Source organism: Mus caroli, chromosome 4 (genome assembly GCF_900094665.2).
Source record: "Mus caroli chromosome 4, CAROLI_EIJ_v1.1, whole genome shotgun sequence".
Classification (NCBI taxonomy): Eukaryota; Metazoa; Chordata; class Mammalia; order Rodentia; family Muridae; genus Mus; species Mus caroli.
Window position 1 is genome coordinate 98417801 of NC_034573.1, and position 25222 is coordinate 98443022.

A 25222-nucleotide genomic window follows, 5' to 3' on the forward strand; every position below is an offset into this window, starting at 1 on the left:
GTGGGTAGGTGGGTGGGTAGGTAGGTGGGTAGGTAGGTAGGTGGGTAGGTGGGTGGGTAGGTAGGTGGGTAGGTAGGTGGGTAGGTGGGTGGGTAGGTAGGTGGGTAGGTAGGTGGGTAGGTAGGTAGGTGGGTGGGTAGGTAGATAATCCTAAATGTACAACTACAACTTGCTTAGTCTGTACGTTTTCACCCCTCATCATGGAAATGTCTCTTTGCATCAAGTGAAGACCACAACAGAAGACCAATCAAAATGCAGAGTTATGGAGCCCAGTTCCAACTGACATATCTACAACACAAACACCTAAGGCTCAGGGATTATTATGTTACTGTTTTGTAAGGTGGAAACATTATAAACTATTAAAAGTTTGTTCTTCCTGAGAGAAATGCCGTGGATGAGGACATGTCTTGTCAAAGCCATCGTAATAGGCTTGCTCCTCAATCTGGTTACGTCTCTGAGACAGCCATCGTCTTCAGCTAGGAGACCACAGACTAGGCTTTCTAAAGGCAGTCTGACTCAGCCTGAGTCCCTTTTCAGGACCTGAGGCTTTTCCTATGAGAGAAAGGGCTATGTCACAGACATAGTGGAAAGCCAAGTGCTCAGTGCACTTAGCTGGAATGAGTGTCCCACAGTCTTGTTCTTAGAGGTTTTGCATTCATTTTTGTTCCATATGCAAATTAAGTCACTAGACCTACGTGATTTATTTGTAAATGGTTATTCTTGTTTGTGCTTTGGTATAATATTCCTTGATTCAAGGCCTAAGCAATAACAAAATTAATTTGAGAAACAAAATTATTTAATCTTTGAAAAAAGGGGATAAGTCTCCTTAAGTTGTCATTTGGGTAAAAATTATTTAGAATCAAGGTCTGTCCTTTAGATGAATTTGTTCACCAATTTATAATGTTAAATAGAAAGTGCTCTTAATATATAATAACTTTAAAAATAGCAGATGTCCTATAGCTTATACTGTGTGTCATAGTATGAACATTGGTTTACAGAGAAGGAAATGTATGTTTATTAGTCATGGGAAACAACTTACTAGTTTACAAAACAGTCTGTAGGGACCAAGAGTTTGCTCAGCTGTTGGTTACACTGGCTGCTCATGAAGAGGACCAGAGTCTGGTTCCTAGCACCCGTGTCAAGCAGACACTTGTAACTCTAGCTCCAGGGGACAAGACATCCTCTTTTGGCACCCATACCCACACACATCTGTGCATACGAATACACAGACATACATGTGCACATAAATAAAACATTAAACAAATCTCTAAGCATGAAATTTAGCCCTTAGGTTGAGAAGCTTCAGATCCAGAAAGTTCTGTAGTGAGTTTCATGTTTGGTGTAGAATACTCTTAACTTGGAATAGAGCTGCTTGAGAGAACTGTTTCATCTTATCCCCTTAGCTGATAACTGCAGTCAGGGGCTGATTGCTTGCTTTTCTCTGAAACTGTGAGCACAGATACTCTGAATTTTATGAATTGCCAAAAGTTAAAGTTCCTCAGGGTTTAGAACTATGAAGAAGACTTTCTACCCTCATAATTGGGCTTGCTGTCTTTGATGAAGTCAGAGCAGCAGACTTGGGTGTGCCTTTAGGCATGGCCTCTGCAAGCTGGACAGGATTTAGTCTGTTTGGTACTGCTTTCTATGATTGCTTCCTAGTGTAAGGCTCCTCCTTCCACCTCCAGCTTTTCTAGACGTCGGTCCTGAAAGCATGGAGAAGGTCAGGAAAGGGGCTTTGTTTTTACTGTTGTTGTTTACCTTCCAGCTGACTTGTTTATTCTGTAGCAGAGGCAATCCAAGTCAGCTCCAATGCATGCTTATGTTTAAACCTCACGCCCATCTATGCAAGGTGCTGCCTGCCTGACTCCGCCGTCTCTTCTGGAAGGTAGAACTAGCTGCTCAAAGTGAAAGTGAACTAATGAGATAAGAGCAGACTGGTGCGTTTTATTGCTGAGATCACATGAAGCTTCATAATCAATGCTTCATTTAATGTATAATTTGTAGGTGTAGGAGCAGTATACAGTCACTGTTGCCTCAAAAATCGTACTTTGCCAGTTTATATAAATGTAGTTTTTGGAGTTTTTCTCATTTGAGCTAACAGTGGAACTGATCAAAGTTTTAAAAATGTAGAACTGGTGATACACGTCTTCAGTCCCAGCACTTGGGAGGCAAACAAAGGTGGGCAGATCTCTGAGTTCAAGGCCAGCCTGATCTACAGAGAGAGTTCCAGGTCAGCCAGGACTACACAGAGAAACCCTGTAAAGAAAATGTAGAACTGCTGTTCCTTTCTACAGCTATTGAGATCTGGGTTTGTCCAGGCTGCTTTTCTTCGGTTCTCAGGGTGGGCAAAGTAAGTTTTTAGTGCCGAGTATTTTCCCTATAAAGGGAAATCTTCCAGAAACATGGAACCTAGCTCCCTAGCTCCCTAGCTTGGTGGCACACAACTGTAGTTCCAGCGTTGGGAAGCTAAGGTGTTGAATTGGGAGTTGGAGGCTAGCCTGAACTGAGACCCAGTCTCTAAAAACAAGCACCAAAAACCTCAAACCAACAGCAATAAAAAAGAGAACACCATCCATCTAAACAAAACCCTATGGAAGCATCCTAGAGATTTCCGTCTGACGCTTTGTGCCCTCACTGACTGCCAGCTGGTCTTGAATTAGATGTCCTAAGGACTGAAGAGCTGAAGCCTCCAACTTCTGTTTTAATGAATCTAATATGATAGGCCATTGCTTTACATTTGATATTTATTTTACAGTAAATAGATTGCAATATTTTATTATTTTGAGCTGTTTTAGATTTGCTTTACCATTTAAAAAGTTAACTTTTATTTTGTACATAACCAAATGGAAATTAAGTACTGTAAGTTAGTGATAGTATTTATAAAATTTGTTCATATTGAAAGTTCTTATTAGTGAAAAGATGAGAAGATGCAGTCCTTTTAAGATATGAATATATATATGTATGTATATATACACACACACACACACACACACACATACACACACACACATACATACACACACACACACTTGAAACACATCCTCCTATTCTTAGATTCCAGAGCTACTAATTAATGTTATCTTGGTGACATATATTAATACCTTACCATTTGTAAAATGTCCTTGTTTGTTATATTTTTTGATCTTTGTAACATCTGAATAAGATGAGCAGTAGTTATGCCACAGTAGCGATACTTTTATTGTGTAGAATAATAAGAACAGTGTCTCCGAGAACTTGAGAACTTTATTGAAGGCCACATCAGTTAGGAACCAGTAGTTTCCATAATAGTTGTCAAGTTTCTATTTGCTGTATATTACTTGGTTTCCTGAAATAATAATGAAGAACAAATTAAAAATTGTTTTAATGACAGGCATGGGTTTTCTTGTCTTTAGTTCCAATACTCAGGGAGCAAAGGCAGGCCGAGCCCTGTGACTTTGAGGCTAGCCTGGTCTTCATAATGAGTTCTAGGGCAGCCAGTACTACCTAGAGAGACCCTGAAAAAAAATTGTTTTTAAACAAACTGCTTTGCTATAATGACATTAAAGTTCAGAATTTGAGCTACATGAAGAAACTGAATTACAGTTACTAGTCTTAAAGCCGTCTGCATCTAAAAGGGTATTTGACTATTGAAGATCTGTTTGGTAAACTGTAGGTTTCTTGTAGTTTTCCAAGTTATACTCTAAATTCCCTTTTGTTTTTGCAGCTCCTGACATCAAGTGCTGTTCACAAGTGGGGTACTGAAATTCATGAAGGAATCTACAACATGTTGATGCTACTAATAGAATTGGTTGCAGAGAGGATGAAACAGGATCCAATTCCCATTGGTCTTCTAGGTGTGCTTACAATGGTATGGTATCTTGAAATTGAGGCGCTACTCTCTTGGTTTCAATTTAATTGAAGATAATATGCTTTTCTACTTATAACTAATGACATGAATATTTTGTCATGAGAAATACCAACTTAGCTGTTAGAATCCTTGCCTTTAGTTTAAAATCAGAGCAACCATCATGTTTGGAAGAAATGCTTCTCTAGTCTTAATAGATTTTCAGTAACTTTCCCTGGTAACTCTCTTATTCCCTTCTTAAATATATTTACAGAGAGTTCCGCCTTTTCTCCAGTTCTTGCCTTTCTCCTCAGCTTCATTGTCTCCACTGCTGTCATTTGACTATACTGGTGGAAAGATGCCACTCAGGGATACTGGCATTGCCTTCCCTGAAGTTAGACCTCTCAGGCTGCGGGCTCCATCTCCCATAGCGTGGACACTCGCAGGGCAGAGGAACATCATGCCAGTCCTTGGCTCCTTCACTTAGCCGAGACCTGAGCTTGGCCAGTGTGCTGCAACAACTCGGCGAGTGGAGAGACCAAAGGCTGGATTTTTACCTTCTTTTCTTATGCTAATATGTTGCTTTAAAAGTAGGTGATGTTTCTCTGTTCTCTTTGAATATAGGCTTTCAATCCTGATAATGAATACCACTTTAAAAACAGAATGAAAGTGTCTCAGAGGAACTGGGCAGAGGTGTTTGGAGAGGGAAATGTGTTTGCTATTTCACCTGCATCTACTTTCCAAAAGGTAAGTGCCACCCTTTCACCTTTTTGATCCATAAATATGTTGAAAAAAGTTGTCTTTGCTTCAAGACTGATCATTTACCTAGAAGAGTTAAAATCACTTGGAAGTAAAGGAAATGCTGCATCTGGTTAATAGAAAGTCCTAAATTTTATGAAAATTCTTAAGAATTATTTTTTTTCTGTAGCTATTAAGTAATGTTATAAAATCTTTTTATCTGAAATTATATTTGGTAAAAAAAAAATTGCTTCACTGCCCTACATACTGGATTATCAGAGCCACAGTTTAATTAGTGTCCCAGTTTCCTAGAGGTTTTTGAGAGAGTAGACCATTTGAAATTACTTGAAAGATTAGTTCTACCCAAAAACCCAGAATGAAATCAGTGCTAGCTAGAATTTCCTTGCAAACACACAAGCATTGAGACTTTCGTGCCTACATTTCCAGATCCAGTGTCCTGATAGTGGGAGCTCTGCTACTTGGCAGTAGCATTATACCCACAAGAAGGGGGTGACCTAAATGTACTCTCATTCGTACGCTGGATTTTAAGAAACAGTTGAAATGAGTCAGTTTGAGTTGTTAGGAACGGTGTCCATCACCTTAACATTTGATTTGACCACTTGATGTTTATCTGACATTATTCTAGGTTTGGGAAATAATACCAGTATTCCTTGCTTTTATCAAAAAGTGTAATATTACATGGTTCTTGTTCTTGATTCATGATTATTCTGTACAGTATAAAAAACTGTCTTTGATATCTTTCCAGTTTTGAATGACTGGAGGGGTTTTTTGTACTTCATTTTTTTAGATGTTTTTATTTGTTGTTTGTTTATTTTATGTATGAGTGTTCTGCTGCATGTATGCCTGCACACCAGAAGGGGGCATCAGATCCCCTTATAGATGTCATGAACCACCATGTGGTTGCTGGGAACTGAACTCAAGACCTCTGAAAGAGCAGCCACTGTCATCTCTCCAGCCCCAGTTTTTAAATTATATAGCATAAAATAAAATAATACATAGGAAGCAACAGATAGCAAAGCATCATCAAATTGGGCCTTTACAACATGTAGCAGTGATGACTGGAGTAGCCCACCTGAGAGCAAATGAAAGGTAACATCAAACAAGAGCTTGTGGAAATCCAACTGGGGAAGTCTCCACTGAGGCAGCCAGCTGCAGTTTCCAATGGAATGTGTCCTGGGCAGATTAGAGGGTTCTTCAGGAGAGGCTTCCAAGAAAAAGGAGAAACCGTGCATCAGCCATTTACAGAAGCAGACTGAGGAAACCAGGAAACAGCCACGCTTGGGTTCCTGTTTGAGAGTCCCAGGTGGGGTAGAGCAGGCTCTGCGTGGGTGAGCTTTTCACCTCTTCCCCACTGCAGACATTTTTATATGGTAGGATAAGCAGTCGTAACTTGGCTTGGAAGTAACTTACTTCCCAGGTATTCTCATGGACATGTTTTTAATATCCTTATTTGCTTGCTGCTTTCCATTGTCCCTTTTACAGAGTGAAGGGATGAGCCTGCGCTAGGATAGGGAGCTTGGGAGGAGGAGACAAGGGAGAGGCTCCTAGTTCCCTGAGTCAGCTTTCAGCAAGCTTAGACAGTGTATAACAATATACTAGGATAAGCTACACCTCAGTAGTGTAGTGGAGGAAATAGAAAAGGCAAGGTTACAGGAGAAGAAAGAGTTGGTGCAATTGTATCCTGTATGTGGACTGTGGGAAGGGATCGTTCATGCAGCGCTGCTTCAAGTGCTATCCTACTGCTGAGTGCCAAGGGTGGACAGTTGAGTCCCTCAGTAATCAGTAGTCCTGTGAGTTAGGTTCCATTTTATAACCTCCTCATGCATGAGAAATTAAAACTACCTAAGTACTTCCCCAAGGCCAGGTACCAGGATACAAGAAGAATTTATGCAGTCATGAAATTGGAACTTACACAGTATGGTTTTCCTAAATACTAAAATCTTTTCCTCACTTTTTGTTGTGAACACAACACATTTGTTGTGTTACATGGCAGGAGTGTGTAAAAGTGCCACACTTAGTGCTTTAGTGCAAATAAGTACTCAGCAGACAGTTATTTCCCTTCATTGCTTTCTACAACTGAGACCAGAAAGGTTCGCTCTTTGCGTCTCCTCTTTTTCTCACAGAGGAATTACTTCTCCCCGGAGAGCCCTGGCTGCCTGTCCTGCCTTCTCAAGTATTTGCTCCTTAGGGTTCCTGCTCCTCCTTTGGTGTCTTAGTCTTTCCTCACCCTGGGTTATTCTCCTTCAGCACACTCTGGTGTTTCCCATCTCTGAATGTTCTTGCCCTTATATCCTTGTGGCTCCAGCATGGATTTCTTCACAGCCAAACCTCATGAAAGATTGCAGGTTCTCCTCTGTCATTCTTAGTGGCTACCTTTAACTTATTACCTAAACAAAACCTGAATTTCATTATCTTTATTCTCCCATGATTAATACGTATAAACTTCAGTTTGTTTCCTGTGGTTGCCTCAACCTTTAATTACTACCTTGTTATCTCTAGTGCATAATCTCTTAATCTTTCCCTGTATCTTTTTAAACCCTATATAGAGGTAGCTCACTTATAAAATAAGCTTTAGTTAAGTGTCCAGTACTGACTGACTTTTTTTTTTTTTTTTTTAATGGCCTGAACCTTTTATTTCACGTTTCTTAATGTTTTCATTGCCTTTTAAATTCTGGACTAATAGCTGTTATTTATCAGAATAGTAAATCTGTCCTTTGCAGTGTCTCCTGGCTTTGATTATACCCATTGAGAAGGTAGCTCTTGGCCTGGCTCTTTATGAGAAATGCATTTTCATCTCTCTTCTTTTTTAGACTCCTCTTCCTTCACCCTTATCTTTTTAATTCTTATGTGCAGATTCATTGATTGGACTTCTTGGTTTAATGGCTAATGTCTTGTGTGCATGTACATACTGAAGGGGAGGTGTGCATGAATGGGGATGAGGAATGTAGTGCATGTATTCATTTGAGTTTGTACACGTGTGTTGCAGATCTTTGTGTATGTCTACGTATGTAGGCCAGCTGTTGGTATCAACCGTCTTTCTTGGCCACTCTCCTGCTGTTAAGATAGCAAGCACCTTACCATGGCTAATAGTTTGTATCAGTTCTGGCACTTCTCAGCCATTATCTTTTAGTGAATTACTTTCTCTCTCAGTCTGTCTTCTTTTGGAACTTTGATTGGAATCATGTTAGACTGTCTCTGTCTTCATGTTCCTTCATCTTTCCCTTATTTCTGATTTTTTTGTGTTATATTTGTAATACTATTCTCCCCATATCTATAGTTTACTTTCCTTTCTTTTCTATTTGTATTTAGTTTTTTATTTAACATTTAAATCTTTAACTTTACTGTACACACACACACCTATTGGGGAAGCCCAAATAGGCTTGAGTGCTTCAGCCTTTGGCCTTTAGCCTACCATCTTGTCCAGCACCACTACATATATAGAGTAACCTCCTATTCTTTAAAGAACCCTTTGGTTTTTGTTTTTACAACTGATTAATCATAATTTGAATTGCTTGTGTATGTAGTGGTTTTAGCTTTTAATTGCTACACTCTGAGCTCTGGGGAAGTGGGTGTGCCATCTCTTTCTTCCTAACCCTGAGCCCCGAGTGCACAGCAGAAGGAGGAAGAGAAGGGAGAGCCGGGAAGACCTAGCTAAGGGTAGTGATGATGAGGCTGGAACTGAACTCCAATCTCTCACTTCCTCCTTGGTTACCTTTTAAGGAATAAGTTTTAATTTCTAAAATAAAAAATTGAGCCCTGAGTGGTGGTGCACCTTGGTAACCCCCAGCCCTTGGAAGTAAAAGCAGCAGGAGAATAAGGAGTTTAATACCACCAGTCTCACATGTATAACAAGTTCAAGGCCAACCTGAGCTACTTGAGGTCCTGTTTTAGAAAGACACAATAAATAAAATACAACTTTCTTAGAGAATTTAACTTGAGTTATTCTTTTCCTTGGAGAACCTAAACAACAAATTCCAGCTGCCCCCAAATGCATGAATGCTCCCAATGTGACAAATCCCATGGAGGTCTAGATTTATATGCTTAAAATATTATAATGGCAAAGACTTAACTTACATACTTCAAAAATTATATACCGTAGGGGTTGGAGAGATGACTCCATGGTTAAGAGTACTGGATGCTCTTCCGAAGGTCCTGAGTTCAAATCCCAGCAACCACATGGTGGCTCACAACCATCTGTAATGGGATCTGATGCCCTCTTCTGGCGTGCACCATGTGTATACACAGAACACTCATACATAAATAAATAAATTTAAAGAGAGAGAGAGAGAGAGAGAGAGAGAGAAAGAAAGAAAGAAAGAAAGAAAGAAAGAAAGAAAGAAAGAGTATACAGTAATGTTCAAGGCATACATTAAGAAACATCAGGGAAAAGACTTTCAAAGTATGTTTCAAATTTTAATGCTTTTTCTTTAGATTCTCCCATTTAGGAAATAAAAAATGCAAAGGTTAACAGTGGGGAAGCTTTTCTAGTCCCATATTAATTTTTGAATTTATTTTCTCACAGGAGCCTCATGGATGGGTGGTGGACTTGGTAAATAAGGTATATGTACACTTTTATTAATTTGGCTTTGATATACTATTCCCAGTTTCCAATGTGACTTCTGGTAGTTGAGTATTTTAAACAAATGACACCTATAGAAAATATTCAAGTATTAGTTATTTTTCTGTTGCTGTGATGAAATGCCATGATGAAAAGCAGTGTAATCAAAGTTAATTTTGGTTCACAGATCCAGGGCCAGAGTATATACGGCATGGCAGCAGCAGGCAGAAGCAGGCAGCAGGCTGATTACATCTAATGCACACACACACACACACACACACACACACACACACACAGGAAGTGAGATAAGGCCATAAACTTCAAAACCTGCTTCCACAGATAGACCTTCTAGAAGGCTGCACCTCCTAAAGTTCCATAGCCTCTCCAGACAATGCCACCAGCTGGAGACCAAATGTTCAAATCCATGAACTTAAGGAGGATAGTTCTCATTCAAGCCACCACAAAGCAGAGTGTTTCACTGAGGAGGAATGTTGTATAGCTCATTCTCTGTGTATGTGAGATACAGCTGAACATCAGGTTTGGGTTAGCTCATCTTTTACAGTTCACCTTAACACGTCTTGCAGTTCACATTAGAGTTGCATTCAGGTCTTCAAAGATCAGTCTCCCAGAGCACAGTGGCAAAGGGAGATGTTAGCTTTATTCTGTGCTCAAATTATTACTGTGTCTCCCAGAGCACAGTGGCAAAGGGAGATGTTAGCTTTATTCTGTGCTCAAATTATTACTGTGGAGCATTTAAAAAAGAACTCATGCCTGCTTTCTTTTCAGTTTGGAGAATTAGGTGGATTTGCAGCAATCCAAGCCAAACTCCATTCAGAAGATATAGAACTTGGGGTGAGTCAAGCCCATTCCCTGTACTTGGTGTGCAGTATACTTTATTTGGGTGTGTCAATGTTAAAGGTAAAGCGTCTGGGTAGAGTAGAGTAGAGTGCCTGAGTTTGATCCCAGGACCTACAGAAAAAGCCAAGCATGGTATACATTGTAGTAACAGCTCTGGGGTGTGCTACTTGCCATAATTGGACCGATGCAGATGTAATGTGCTGAAATTCCAACCCTAAGTGTTGAAACTTGGGCAGTTCCTGTGGGACAACAACTGATCAACTCCCCTGGTCCCTCTTTGGAGGAAGGCAGAAGAGACACTGATGGAGTAGTAATAGAATGACCTGGTTGTTTGCTGCCACAAGGTGGGAAGCTTCATCTCCCTGCCTGGAGAGCCACTTAGGCTGTTGAATTGTCATTTATATTAAATATATTGGAAATGGCTTAATGACACAAAAGATAATAGTGATTTGAAAAAGAAAAGAGAAAAATCTCTTCGGAGACAGTTTTGTCTAGTTTATTTGTTTCTCAAGAACTGGCTGTTTATGTATTGAGTAATATTAGAAATTAACTTCATTTCTCAAGAATGTAAAAACATTCAATAATTTTCTAGTATTTAAACAACAAAGAACACCCTCCCCCTCATTTCTACCCTACATGAATGAACACTGGAGAAGGTGCACACATGGGATTGAAGGCTTATTCTCTATGGTATTAAGTGTTGTGGCGTTACAACCTTCTTCAAATCATACCTTCGGTCAGACCTTTTTCCAGAATAACTCTTTGGGCAACAGTGATCTGGGAGAAGGCACTGAGGAGAGAGTGACCTCCTCAGTTCTCATTTTCATAACAAGTATAATTAAAGTTTCATGATAACTGCCTGATTTCTGACCAATTAAGAAGGTAGCTGTGTCCCAGAATCAATTTAGGCCATATAATAAGACTGTTGATGTCATATTTTTTAGCTTGAAAAATATTGGGAGAAATAGTCACACTCTTACCAGTTAAGAGATACCAGAGCTAAAGAATGAAACTGGTTTACCCCATGCATGCACCTACCTCTGCTACCCTCCCACTCCTTCTGTCTCTCCTCCCATTTCTCCATTTCTGTAAAGCAAGTTGCTGTCAAACTGTACACAGTAATACTTTTTCACTTACCATATCAAGGACATCTGTACAAAGGCTGTATGCACCATGATGCACATATTCATTAATGTCATTAGATTGTTAGCTTTTACTACTACAGAAAAATGTTCCCTATATATGTGTCTTCATGTAGATGTGTTTGTAAAGGATCAATTCTTAGAGAGTAAGATTTCTGGATTAAAGACTATACGTTCTAAAATTACAGTTGACTGCTAAATCTCCTTCCAAAAAGCTATACTACCCATCTGGGCTCTCCAAACCCATTTTACAGTATGGCCGATAATGCTAAGTATCTTTTAATCTGTGATTTTCTAATGTAATTGGCAAAAGCTATGTTTTCTTAATTAATTCGGAATGCTCTGCTATTCTGGGAACTAGAGCATTTCTCCATGTGGTTACTGTCTATTGGCATTTTATCTGTAAATTGACTTTTTAGATTTCAAGTAGTAAATCATTAATTTCAAGTGAATTATTGATTTTTAGGAATTCTTTTCATTCTAAACCTATTTTTGTGTATCTGTGTATCTGTATGTAAGTGTGTATGGTACATGCATGGAGGTCAGAGAATAGCTTGGTAATGGTTTTCTCTTTCTACCATATGGGTCTTGACGTTTGAGCTCAGATTGTCAGGTTTGGCAGCAGAGACCTTTACTGCTAAGCCACCTTGCCAGCCCGGTTTGTGTTCGTGGTATCAGAAATTACAAAATTTCCTTAATGGCTTAAATTTTTTTCAGACTCTCTTAGGGAATATTCTCTCACTTCAGGTTACAATTTCGTTTCTTTTTATGCTTTTATAATTTTTATAATCTGACCTTTTGTTCAAATAAATAGCCATTTGATACAAGATCCTCATTGAATAATTCTTGTTTCCACTATGGCTGGTGGTCACTAGTTTTGTCTTATCTCAGAGTCCCGAGGATGTGATTCGTTCTTGGACACCTGTCGCAGTCTCTGATTCTGGGCGAATGCAGCCATCTCTAATTACTAGCCCTGCTGCTATTGGCACTGTCGTTGGTGTCTAAAATGCTCTCCTTAGTTTGATATCTTTCACTCTTCTTCATGGAATCAACATGTCCAGGGGAAAAGTGCCACTGAGGTCATGTTTGGAATAGCAGTGAATATGTAGGTCAGTGAAGAGAGAATTGACATTTTCATAATTGCTATTTCCCATTCAGGGACACAATGTCTCTGGGTTTTTTTTTTTTTTTTTTGGCTTTCTTTTATGTATTTCAGTAACTTTATTTCTTCAAATAAGCCTTAACTTTTTTTTTTTTTTGACTAGAGGATATTTTACTTCCTCTTTAAATATTCTTCTCTTTTCAAAAGAAAATGTTTGGCTGGCGAAATGGCTCAGCAGGTAAGAGCACTGAAGGCTCTTCCAAAGGTTCTGAGTTCAAATCCCAGCAACCACATGGTGGCTCACAACCACCCATAATGAGATCTGATGCCCGCTTCTGGTGTATCTGAAGATAGCTGCAGTGTACTTATTTATAATAATAAATAAATCTTTTTAAAAAGAAAGTGTTTTAATATTCATCATTATAAACTTTAGAATCATTTCATTCAGTCTTTGAGGGGAGATTTGCTGACATTCTGATTTAACTGTCTGTGGTGCTTTCAGTGGGTCGTCTTTCTGTCTAGGAATTTAGACATCATTACTTCATGACTTGATCCAGTCACCATTTACCTTTGTCTCAGCTATATGGGAAGGGACTTGCAGAGCTGCCTCACATGTGTCTCCCCTTCACTGTCTCCCCCCAGGCCGTGTCAGCACTGGTGCAGCCCTTAGGGGTGTGTGCAGAGTACCTCAACTCCTCCGTGGTGCAGGTAGGATGAAGTCCTTGTATCCCTGCCCGGGACAGGAGAAACAATAGCTTGTTTGTTATTAAGTTGTTCAGAATGGCGCTTAGTATAGAATAACTTCTGTTTTTCAAGATAGCAGTCCTTTTACTGAAAATGTTGTCAGAAAATAAGTTTTCTAAGAGTAATGAGACCTGTAACATTTGTTATTGTTATTTTAAAAGATGGATTTTTATCAAATGTAATTTCTTAGTGTTATCTTTTCTGTAAAGAAGGGGCATGTGTCCCTGTCCTCTTCACAGGGTTGTTTCAAGGTCTGTTTCAGTATGGGTTCTCCTAGATCAGCTTTGACCATCAGCCAGGCATGCTTACTGCCTAGTCTCTCTCTCTTCAGGGTAATATCCTATCTGGCTTCCTTTCTTTGCATTCTTGACTTCATCAAGTCATAAGTAGCAAAGCTGTGAGTGTTCAGCTTGTTTGTGTGCATGCACGTGTGCAGATGCCACCATGCCTCTGGCAGTCAGGGGACTCCAGTGTCCTTCTGTCTCCTGGCATTGGGGTTGCAGGTGTACACTGTCCCTTTAAAAAAGGTGAGGGAGTCTCGCCCTCAGGATCTGAGCTCAGGTCCTCATTGTACAGCTTGTTCTTTACTCATAGAAGCATCTCCCTCGTCCCTCGGGTGTTCAGTTTTTAATGCTGAAGGCCTTATACTTTCTTGTTGCTCTCTGTTTCTGTTTGTGAGTTATCAAACAAAAAGTCCTATCAGAATTTATAAGTAAGTCTGAAAGCTCCAGTAGATACTGAAATTGCATTAAGCATAATATTAGCCCCTGGGGACCTTATTTCTGTATGTACTATTGTTTTTTGCTAGTACATCATTTTGTTGGGGACAGATTAACTGGAATGATGCTTTTTTTTTTTTTTTTTTTTTTTTTTTTGGTTTTTCAAGACAGGGTTTCTCTGTGTAGCCCTGGCTGTCCTGGAACTCACTCTGTAGACCAGGCTGGCCTCGAACTCAGAAATCCATCTGCCTCTGCCTCCCAAGTGCTGGGATTAAAGGCGTGCGCCACCACGCCTGGCTGCTTTTTTTTTTTTTTTAAGTGTGAAAAGTTTCTGCCATTTCTCAATGTTAAGTGTTTTCTTTAGAAATCAAAGTAATATGTAAAAATTTTATATGAAAAAAGAGAATTTAGATATTTTCTTAATTCTGTATGTCAAATTCTTTAGAAACACCTAATGATACCAGTTTTTTAAGTATATCAATATAAGGTTTTTTTGTTATGCTTTGATTTTTGAGATGGGGGGGTCTTATGTAGTCCAGACTAGTCTCAAACTTACAATGTAACCAAGGTCAACCTTGAACTGTAGATCCTCTGGCTTCCACCTCCTGAGTGATAGATAGGATTACAGGTGTAGACAGCAGACCAAGTTTATTCAGTGCTGAGCTCAAACCTCGGACTTGATGCTTCCTTGGCCAGCATTCTACCAACTGAGCTGCAGCCTAGCTCAAATCAGTAGCTTAGTAACCAAAGCACTAAGACAGAAAAGACAAAATAATTTGAGGTTTTCTTAAGGATTAGAGTTATAATTAGTAATTCAGTTAGCTTAATGAATCAAGCTAAGGGCTAGCTTTTAAATGTATGTATTCAATGTAAGAAAATTTAGCATAAATACTCTACATGCTAATTAGTTGAGTTCTTCAGAAGTTGAAGATTGTGTGTACACACACATACATATGAGCAGGGCACTTAGAGTGAGAGCTGGGAGAGTATAAGCTACAGCTCCTGTCCGCTGTAGTCCTGCTAACCCATCTTGTTATCAGTGTACACATCATGGACCTGTTAGCTTCCATACGTTGTCTCCATTATGTAGTGTGACTAGAAACATGTGCTGCTGTTGTCCCTCCTGCAGAGTGCTGACAGTAACAGTGCCTGTCTCCCAGGGTGCCAGTGAGGACCCATACTCACTTGTAATCACAGCCCACCCACAGCCTTTCCTGTACTGCTGGCTTCTGTATGAAGGAAGAAGTTGTGTCTAGACTAGTGTCTGAAGACATTTTCACCATATATTCTTGCTTCTGAGAACCAAATGCTATTTTTCTATCTAATTTTTTAAATTGCTTATTTCATTGGAAGGGTCGGCTTACCTCTAGTTACGATTTTACTGTTTGTCACGTAACAGTTTAGAGTTAAATGTGTGATTGTTTTCTTACTCTGGAGCAGCATGTTGTGGATCCCATTCATAATAAAATAGTTTGTATGCAGCACGGTTTGCAGAGTCTGTGCTTACTTGTATCCATTTTTAAAAGTCAAATATAAAATATTTTCTTATAAAAGTACTCATCCAGGCCTGGGAGTCAGAGACAGGCAGATTACTAAGTTAGCGACCAGACTAGTTCCAGACCAGCCAAGTCTACATTGTGAGACCTGTCTCAAACAAACAGAAGGTTGCCATGCCTCTTACTATTTTAAGAGGGAAATTCATGTGTCTTGAGTTGTTCCTCAGATAACTCTTATACTATATAGTGAGAGGAACTTTGCTCATGTTACATTGAAGAAATAGAGGCACAGAATCAGCTAAGGGCAGGTGGGATGGTCAGCTAGTTAGTGGTGGCACTGCCAGCTAGAACTCAGACCTTTCACTGTACCCTCTCCTTTGTGAATGGCAGGTGAGGAGTAGCCATTATAGCATAGATTCAGGAGTTCTTCATAACTAGTGTTTTATGTCTACAGCCTATGCTAGACCCGGTCATCCTTACCACAATCCAGGATGTGCGGAGTGTAGAGGAGAAAGACCTCAAAGACAAGGTAATTACTCCTAGACAGAGCCTAGCCCTGCTTAGTCCATGATAGCAAAGCCAAGTCTTGACAGATTCCCATGCCATGCTTTCTGGATCCTCTTGATATGCTGTTAATGTCAAATTAATTAAAGTTTCTTGCCCTCTCCCCCTAAAGGGCTAATTTCAAAACAACTCAGGATACTATTTTCTCAGAAAATAGAACAAACATGGTATTCTCAGGAATGATACCTAATTCCAAGTTTTTCTAACCTAATTTTGATGGTATTACAGCCAGGCTAGACTAGAATCATATTGTATTTTGGAGTGTATCGGAAGCTCTTTAGTGCAGTGTTAACCCCGATGAAGACTTGCCTGCTTTGAATCCCTTCTCCAACAATCCTTTGTCATTTCTTTGCCCCTCAGCAAATATCTTTTGTTTAGGAGAGCTAATGGGCCATGAAAGTATGAGTTGTCTCCCGGCCGCTGTTAGCCTGTGTTACCTGTGTCATGAGAATTAGTATTAGGATGTTTTTTACAGTTTTTGTTTGTTCATTTCTTTGTTTTTCTGTTTTTATTAAATGAAAGAGGTTGGTTAGCATCCCTGAGCTCTTGTCTGCCATTAAGTTACTTTGCATGCGCTTCCAACCGGCTCTGGTGACAACTGTGGATGCCCTTCGCCTGGACATCCTGCTGCGCATGCTCAAGTCACCACACTTCAGTGCGAAAATGAATTCCCTCAAGGAAGTAAGTGTGCACCTGAGTCACATGTGGCCTTTAATATAAAGATGCTGGGAGGAAATACATTCTCTTGACTCTGAAAGACAGAAACAGTGGTACTGTATGTGAATTGTCTGTTAGCAAAAGGTCATATTTGTATTATTTTCAAGATTTTTCTCTCTGAAAATTGTTTTTGTGAGATTTCCTCCAGTATCATCGACAGATATTTACTAAGGGCCATTCTCTTTATCTCACATATAACTTTATCTCCTAGCTAATGTTAGGACAAAATAAAGTATCGGTAACAATAGTGGGAGTCTAAGCAAACTGCTAAAAGTACCTTTTCTTCATTTTAGAGCCTCTCAAACACTGTGGTTGGGGTTAATGGATGGCAGTTTAAGCTAATGACCTAATTCAGTCATGATTCCAGTTATTTTTCCTTTAGTTTTCTGATTTTTGGCTCTAAGTCAAATCAGCTCATCCTGGATCATTTTAAGTGAAAAGAAGACTTTATTGAAAGGGACTGAGATATTTCACATGTATGAAGGGGTTGGATAACCAGACCATGAGCACAGTTTGAGCAGGCCAGTGCCAGCTCTGTCTACGTCTTACTTCCACATTTCAGGCTATCTGTCCTGTGACCATGGAGAGTCCACAGGCTTAACCTGACGTGCCCATCGCCAGAGATAGTCTGGCTCCTCCTCCCGTTAGAAGATGTGGAGGACAAGTCCGAGTTGCCGTTTGGGTTGGGTCCTTGTCACTAAGCCAGCCACAGGTAGCCTAAGGATTAAGTAGAGCTCTAAGAATGATTCCATTTTCTTTTTAAGGAGATGTCATAATTAGTTGTTAACTTTTAAGGAATAAGCTAGTTTTGAAATATTTTTGATTAATTATTAGATTTTTATAAGTGTATAAGATGACTATACATATACAAGAGAAGATTTGATTATGCATATTTATTCCCTCATGCTAATACTGTCATTTTAGGTAACAAAACTAATAGAAGACAGCACTCTATCCAAGTCTGTGAAGAATGCTATAGATACGGGCAGATTACTAGATTGGCTAGTTGAAAATTCAGTTCTGTCAATTGCACTGGAAGGTAAGTTGCTTTCAAAAAATAAAAATTACTTGACATGTAAATTATTTTTACTTTTAAAAGGTGCAAACATCTTATTTATTTCTATTAGTCTTTAGTTAATCTTAGGAAATGATTACTGCTTTGTATGAGTAGACTTGTTATTCACTGCATCTGGTTCCCCTCTGATGTCTCCTCTATTAGGCAACATAGACCAAGCACAATACTGTGATCGAATAAAGGGAATTATTGAACTCTTGGGCAGTAAATTGTCACTAGATGAACTCACTAAAATTTGGAAGATACAAGTAAGTTGAGCAGAATTATTTTTGCCTTTTTCTGATATGTTTGGACTATAGGAAAGGGGGTAGCGTGGTGAGGAGTCTGTCAAGCCAGAGGGACCTCCTCTGGTCTGTACTAGGTGAGCTATACCTAGTCTGTGAAAGCCGGTGCTCTTCTTAACTGTGTCCACTTAGTTCTGTAGCAGTCAAAATCTGGTTGGAAATAAACTGTGCTAGACATTTCAGACACATGGACTTGACGCTGGGGAATTGTTTACAAAGCACACATTCATGTGGTGCACAGGCATATTTGCCAATAAAATATCCACACACATAAAGAATTTTTTAAAAATTTAGAACAAAATCAAAAAAAGTGATGCTAAGATGGAAGATGGCTGGGAGGAATCTACTTTGGGAGGTGCAGACAGTGAAAGTGGAGAGTGCCACTCCCACTAGCAATGCCAGAGCCCCTGCTGGCCACCAGCCCTGTATTCATTCTCTGAGCCTGAACCCAAAGCATTCCTTCCTCTCCCAGTACTCACTGCGTATTACAGGAAGCTAGCTGACAGGGCACTGTGGGAGCACAGTTAGCTGATTCCCCTCCCAGCAGTACAGAGAGGGTTACAGTTGGGCAGGATTACAGAAAAGCACTCCTAGGTCCCTAACTTTGCTTCCCGTATTTGGCTGCTGGCCTTGGTGAATACCGTCATGTATGATGTTTTCTCAGTATACATTCTGAACCCACATGAGGTGAAGATTAGTAGATGGGGCAGGGGACGGGGGACAGAGACAGAGAGACAGAATGAGAATGCCTGCTACATTTAATGAACAACTACATATCCATAGTGGTTGTGGAGAAAGTTAACTGAACCTACATGACTGAGGTTATAAAATGAGCATCAGTCATTCACAGTAGGATCTATGCTCTGATGGAGACTTACTGGCCATTGGGTCAAAAGTACTAGTTGAAGTCATAAAGATTTTATGAGCAACATTTAAAACGGGGCCAATACTGCTCTCAACTGAAGCCCTGATCAGTAATCTGTAAACGCACTCAACGCGTTTTTGTCTTGTAATTTTATCACTTCAAAATACATCTACTTGAATTTTTGTTGAAAATATTTTATTCTCTTCCTAAAATAAATATCAGGCTAAGAACTTGATTCTTTTGCTTCTTCACATGTAAGAGACTGCTGGGTAGTGCTGCTGGGAGTGGAGGTGTAGCCAGGTGACGGTTAGTAACAGTTGCTTCGTGTGACCCTGAACCTCCAGTGTTGTCATGGGAGTGAGTGCTGAGCAGACTGCAGTCACTCTTAAGTTGTCGGCAAGACTTAGGTTTGGCCAAGTCCCAGTACTTAACTTTCTCCTGGTGTCTCCTTTTCTCTAGTCAGGACAGTCATCTACAGTCATTGAGAACATTCATACAATTATTGCTGCGGCAGCTGTGAAGTTTAATGCAGATCAGCTTAATCATTTGTTCGTCCTTATTCAGAAGGTAAGGATGCCTTTTAACGTACTTCTCTTACTTTATTAACCTTGTTAGTTCAGATTTTAACGTTTTTGCTAATTTGACTGTGACACCAGCTTAATCATTTGTTCGTCCTTATTCAGAAGGTAAGGATGCCTTTTAACGTACTTCTCTTACTTTATTAACTTTGTTAGTTCAGATTTTAACGTTTTTGCTAATTTGACTGTGACACCTCTGTGTCTTGTCTGTTCTGTGCAGAGCTGGGAGACCGAGAGTGACAGAGTGAGACAGAAGTTGCTGAGTCTGATTGGACGAATCGGCCGGGAAGCTCGGTTTGAGGCCACTTCTGGAAAGGCAGGAAAACCAAATGGATTATTCTAGCTACAAATGCTTGAAACGGTCTTGTGTGCCTGTGGGCTGGCTCATCATCTGGTGCTATTTCAGGTGTTAGATGTCCTCTGGGAGCTGGCTCACCTTCCCACCTTGCCCAGCAGCCTCATTCAGCAAGCCTTGGAGGAGCATCTCACCATCCTCAGTGACGCCTACGCAGTGAAGGAGGCGGTCAAGAGGAGTTACATCATTAAATGCATAGACGACATTAAAAGGGTCGGTTGGGCTTCTCTCTAACTTTGCTGTCAGAGCAGTCATATTGTTTTGAGGGATTAGAGCCAAGAAAATTTCCTTCCTATAGTGTAAATTAAGTGGAATGTCCTATTTGGAAACTTTTACCTTAGAATCCAAATTTGGGGCTATAGGTTTTATTTTTACCAGTCACTTATATCTCCCTAATTTTCAGCCTGGAGAATGGTCGGGTTTGGAGAAAAACAAGAAAGATGGATTTAAGGTAAGTATTTCCATATGGAACCAACTAAGGTATTGTAATTTTATAATTGCCTTTAGTAAATTGCATCCTACCTCTAAGATACTTTAGTGTTTATTAGACTAACATTAGTATACAGATTGACCTTCATGAGCTATGCTTTATTTAGAACTTAGAGCTGTTTACCCTTAAATGGAAAAAATTGGTTCCATTGAAAAATAATTTTTATGAAATTGCATGACTTTCAGCATCATTTTCCTTTTAAATTATACATAAAGTATATATAATTTTTAAAGCACATTGAATTCTAAATAAATTCAGTCCCCATTTTTTTCCCATGAGGGAGGGAAAGTGAGTATTTGTGGCTAGGAGCAAGCAGGGGAAGATGCATGTGCTGCTGGTGTACAAGAGGGGCGGTGTTCAGTGTGCCTGAATGTGCACGTGTACGCTTTTGTTCTCATAGCAGCCCTGATCAGAGCCGCAGGCAGCACTCAGGCAGCCCTACCTACACTTACATCCCAGCCATGTAGGGACGACTCTGTTTTTGGAGTTTCATATTAATAACATGGAAACATTTCTGGTAAAAAATAGATAGGGACTAATTAGTGTTTCATCAGCAGACCTCTCCATGGTTTCCACTGGTGTTCTTCAAAGGAGCTGGAGTACCTCGGGCTTTCATCTGATACCCATAGACACATAGTTCTTGCTCACAAGCTTTGGCAATTTACCGGGCTTTTGTGCACTTCAGTTTATTTGGCTATGAAGTTTAGATGGGAATATAAGAATGTGGTGTTTCATATTTCTGACATTGAACTTTGAACAGTGGAATTTTCTGCATAAGATCTAGCTTTAGTGATTTTTTTCTTTTTAAAAAGCATTCACAAACTATACAAGTAACACTGTTACAAACACAAGTAACGCTGGGGTTAAAAGGAATGACGAATGTTTAATGCTTGCTTTCTACTCAGAGTTTTAAGTTTTCCAGTTTCCTCTGCTCAGTGACTCACATAATTTAGCAGTCTCTCTTATTGAATGGTTTTCGTTGAGTTACTGAAACATATACCCTTTAATAGTATCAATAAAGAAAAGGAACTGCTAGGAAAATGCTCTTTTCTTTTAGGCAACAGACATTTTTTTCTTTATAGATAAGCTATGCAGGTTGAAGCTGAAGGGACGTTTCCTTCCCTTGAGGGAAATGGCTTTTGAATCCAGAGACTCCTGTGGACCTTTGTTCCTCCCTTGTCCCACTGAGCATCACCTAGCTGTCCTAGTCAAGTGCATTATTGTGTCTTTATTGCTTCTCTTTGCAGTCACTTCATTCGTGTCTGTTGCTTTGTAACAATACAACAGCAAAAGGAAACTATCCGGTCATTTTATGAGATTCGAGAGGAATGGTCTTCCTTTTTATTCCCTGCTGCTCCCAGAAAGGAAGTCTTAGTGCACTGTTACTCTCCCCATGTAACCGTAGCTTGCATTTTATACAGTAGCACTTGGAGTTTGCTAAGTGCTTCACAGATACTCACAGTGCACTTGCTGAAGGGGGGCAGTGGGAAGATCAAAGCCCCCTGGCAGGGGAGTGAAATATTTACTACCACTAAAGGTGTTTTTCTATGCTATGCCCTTTCCTGCCAGGCAGCAAGGTGGGCTGACTGGGGATTATGTCTCCCTGCCAGGCTACACAGAAACTAAGCGAAGGGTAAGACAAGATCACCCACCTCTTACTCCCCTCCTGCCCTCAGCTACCTCTTCTCCCCCAACTGATTCCCTTCCTGCTGCTTCTGACACTCCAAGTTCCCAAGTTCCACTGTCATATTGAGAAACTCTGACTTTTTACAGATTCTGCCGAGGTCCCCTCAGCTCCCTTGGTCCTCTTTCTTTCCTTTGCTTCATTTATACCCTCTGCTGTCCACCCCAACCCTTTTGTCTCTTACTTCTCTTCTTATTTCCTTCAGTTAAAAGGTTAAATGTTCCATCCAAGATATATTTACTAAACAAAGAGAAACCATGTTTTCTCCAGTAGTAGTGTTTTCATATTCCATAGGCTGTCTGTAGGTCTCCTGACAGCACCTGTCAGGCTTCTGGTAAATATTAGTTCCCTCCTCTTCCTCCCCTGCACCCTAGGAAGACACATACTGCTGTACTTTCACAGGTTGAATAAGCCTTGTCTGAAATGCTTGGGACCTACAGTGTTTCCAGTTTTGGAGCTTTTTGGATTTTAGAATGTTTACATAGACTTTGCTGGTTGAGCATCCCAAATTCAAAGTAAGAAAGGTTTCAGACATAATATTAACACTCAAAAGAGCTTTCAATTTTAGAACTCAGGTTTTTAGATTTGGAACAGTTGATGTGTTTATCAGTGAGTTGCTCCTGTTTGCTGAAGGATAGAATAGACAGTAAAGCTAGCCAGGCATCTTCAGTAGTGCAGGTAGTGAAGGGGAAAATTCTGCTTAAAGACTTTCTTCCTGTATAAATTTGTTTACTTTATTTCTAGATAAAAATCTAAAACTGCAAAGCAATACAGATAAGGAAATGGGGGGGGGGTGTTCAGCCCTAAGAAGAGAGAACTCAGTGTGAATGCGTTCTTTAGCTGCTTAGAGGGTAGTAACAAGAGAAATTAGAGTACACTTAGGCTTTATGTCTCCTAAGGTACAGCCTGGAGAGACCTACCTTTAGGTGTAAGAAGTCAGTGAGCTTTGTAGTGAGATGTCTGGACAGAACGTCTACTTGCTGAGGCAGTGAATGTATTCTGGGTTTCCTAAGATGGAGGAGGAGAATGCAAACATAGGTTTGCAGCCACCTGGCTGAGCCTCACAGCTTCCTTTGGTGTCACTCTACTTTGGAGAGCACACTAAATTCAGTGACGTCATCAAAGATTCAGTTTACTTGCAGCCATCTTTAGCAATCAGAGGAATTTTCAATTGTTCTTGTAACTTAAAAATATAATACCAAAGCTAACCATAGCTAACATGGTTCCTGATTGCTGTCCTTCAGAGAGACTATCAGTAGTGATTCTTAAATCCCAACTTACATGGTTATTCTCTTAATTTACTCAAAGTATAATTTCCACTAACCATAATTGACCTAATTAGTCCTGATACTTTTAAATGTATCTGCGTATTGCTAAAGGGTTTAGGCATATTTTATTATTTTTTTTATCCTTTTGGAAGGTATCAGTTCAGATACACAGTTTTCCTCATTGTCTTGACAATTTTGTCTTAGCAAAAATATTCTGGCTAACTTCAGAAGTAGTTGGCCTTCAATATATACCTTATTTCTATGATTTGAAGATGCCAGAGATTGCAGCCTACATTGTAGAGTTACTGGATTTATAGAGAAGATAAACAGAAACTACCTTTTGGGGTTGAACTTCATTTAGCTCAGTAGAACGTTTACCTGACATAACGAGGCCTAGTACAGGTTGCCTCATCATTATCACACATTATCACACATTATCACCGTCTGCAGCACCAGTACCAGTGCTCAGGAGGTGGAGGCAAGAGACTCAGACAGTCAAGATCATCTTCACCTACATAGTGAGTTTGAGGCCATCCATGATACCTGAGACACTGCCCCAAAACCAAGACAAAAAGTTCATTTCCCGTTTATCAGCCATTGTTAAGACTTACACCAGTGGTTAAATGAAACCGTTTTGTTTTGTTTTGTTTTATCAATTATGTGTAACTTCATCTTTCCACTGTAGTAGTGATTTGGACCACCCTGAAATCTTTGGTATGGGAGTTACTAGGAATAGAGTCTGGGCATGCACACGTAGGCAAGTGTGCCAACACTGAGTTGCATCCCCAGCAGTCCTTGAGGCATACTGAAGCATGGGGAGGTTTGTGTGCTCGTCTTCTTTCATGAAAGCAACTTTTTCTCTGAGTGCTGAACAGTATAGGTTGAGCAGCTTCTGTGAGTTAGAATACAGCTCAGGGCAAAGATACCAGTGCTGAGTGCAAGAGCTCCGTGCACGGGAACTGTCTCCTGGTAGCTTCTGGCTTTGACAATGACTTGAACTGCTTTGACAGTCACTTCAGGGTAGTTGTGCTATGTCATGGTATGTTTCTGATAACATATAAATAAGTAACCCAAATCAGGTTTATAGGCCATCCTTGTTTGGTACTACCTATACTAAATAACAGCTCAACTCAGATAACAGGTAGATAAACAAATGCCTTTTTGTATAGGTAAGTTTGTATATACAAAAATAATGGACAGTTATAAAAGCTTACATTTAATGTTTAGTGGCTGGTAAGTGTCTGTTGACATAATTGAAGAAGTAAAAAGTTGAGATACTTAAAATCCAGGAAATATGGTATTTGGTAACTTATCTGGCTTACATACTTGAGGTGAGGAGAATGTATTGTTTGGTGGTAGTAATTAGTTTGTACAAAGTAACCTACAGTAGTGGTGCATTTCTTTAAGACTTCAGTACTGTCCTTTCAACAGGGTTTGCATTTTGCAGAAAAGTTTGATAAAATTACTTAAAACAAAAAAAATTAGCCTTTTAAATAAATGGTAAGGCTTTAATTGATTAATAATCAATCAGTTGATTAATAGCATTTAATCTGATAGCAATTTTATTATGAAAGCTTATAGTTGAAAAGATGCTATTGATTAAAGGCCAATTGCATGCTTATTAGATTATTTTTATCTATGACACAAAGATCCAGATTATTGTACCAGTTTCAGAAATAGTATATTTGAAGTGCTTTGAAAATAAAGTGTAGTCTGAGTAAAGTATCCTTAATAATTAATGAAAATAGAAATGGGGTTGGATGGAGTCAGGGAAGTGCTAGAAGTGGGCCCAGGAGCTCGCCCGCACTAAGCCATGTCTGCCTTAGAGCTGCACCCAAGCCCTGTACTTAGTTATTAAGGCAGAGTACCTTAAATAGAAATAGCAACAGGTTATAGTTTCGTTAGTACTTAACTCACTGCCAGTAATTTGATCAGATTAATTAAAGAAAGCCATATTCTTAGTTCATTTTCCTTGCTAGCCAGGTCAGTGTCAGCTTTGCCATAATTTTTTTTTTTTTTGAGTCAACGTGTCTTAGCAGCCCTGTGCACTTAATCTGTCCTCTGAAGTTGCTGATTCCCTGTCTGTTTTTTGCTGATGTCCTCCTGTACATTTACTGTCATTTCACGTCCACTCCTGTTTG

At 39.7% G+C, this 25222-nt stretch overlaps 1 protein-coding gene across 1 annotated transcript in view; it reads left to right on the forward strand.

Moving 5' to 3' along the window:
- Window positions 1–25222, forward strand: part of Usp24 (ubiquitin specific peptidase 24) — a 126111-nt gene that overhangs the window by 32826 nt on the left and 68063 nt on the right. The window contains exons 4-16 of the mRNA XM_021159480.2: window positions 3704–3847; window positions 4448–4570; window positions 9105–9140; window positions 9927–9992; window positions 12885–12950; window positions 15656–15730; window positions 16288–16446; window positions 17407–17521; window positions 17702–17805; window positions 19166–19273; window positions 19505–19600; window positions 19691–19852; window positions 20043–20090. Of these exons, the coding sequence (XP_021015139.1) occupies window positions 3704–3847; window positions 4448–4570; window positions 9105–9140; window positions 9927–9992; window positions 12885–12950; window positions 15656–15730; window positions 16288–16446; window positions 17407–17521; window positions 17702–17805; window positions 19166–19273; window positions 19505–19600; window positions 19691–19852; window positions 20043–20090 (1302 nt within the window). The remainder of the gene's footprint in view (window positions 1–3703; window positions 3848–4447; window positions 4571–9104; window positions 9141–9926; window positions 9993–12884; window positions 12951–15655; window positions 15731–16287; window positions 16447–17406; window positions 17522–17701; window positions 17806–19165; window positions 19274–19504; window positions 19601–19690; window positions 19853–20042; window positions 20091–25222) is intronic.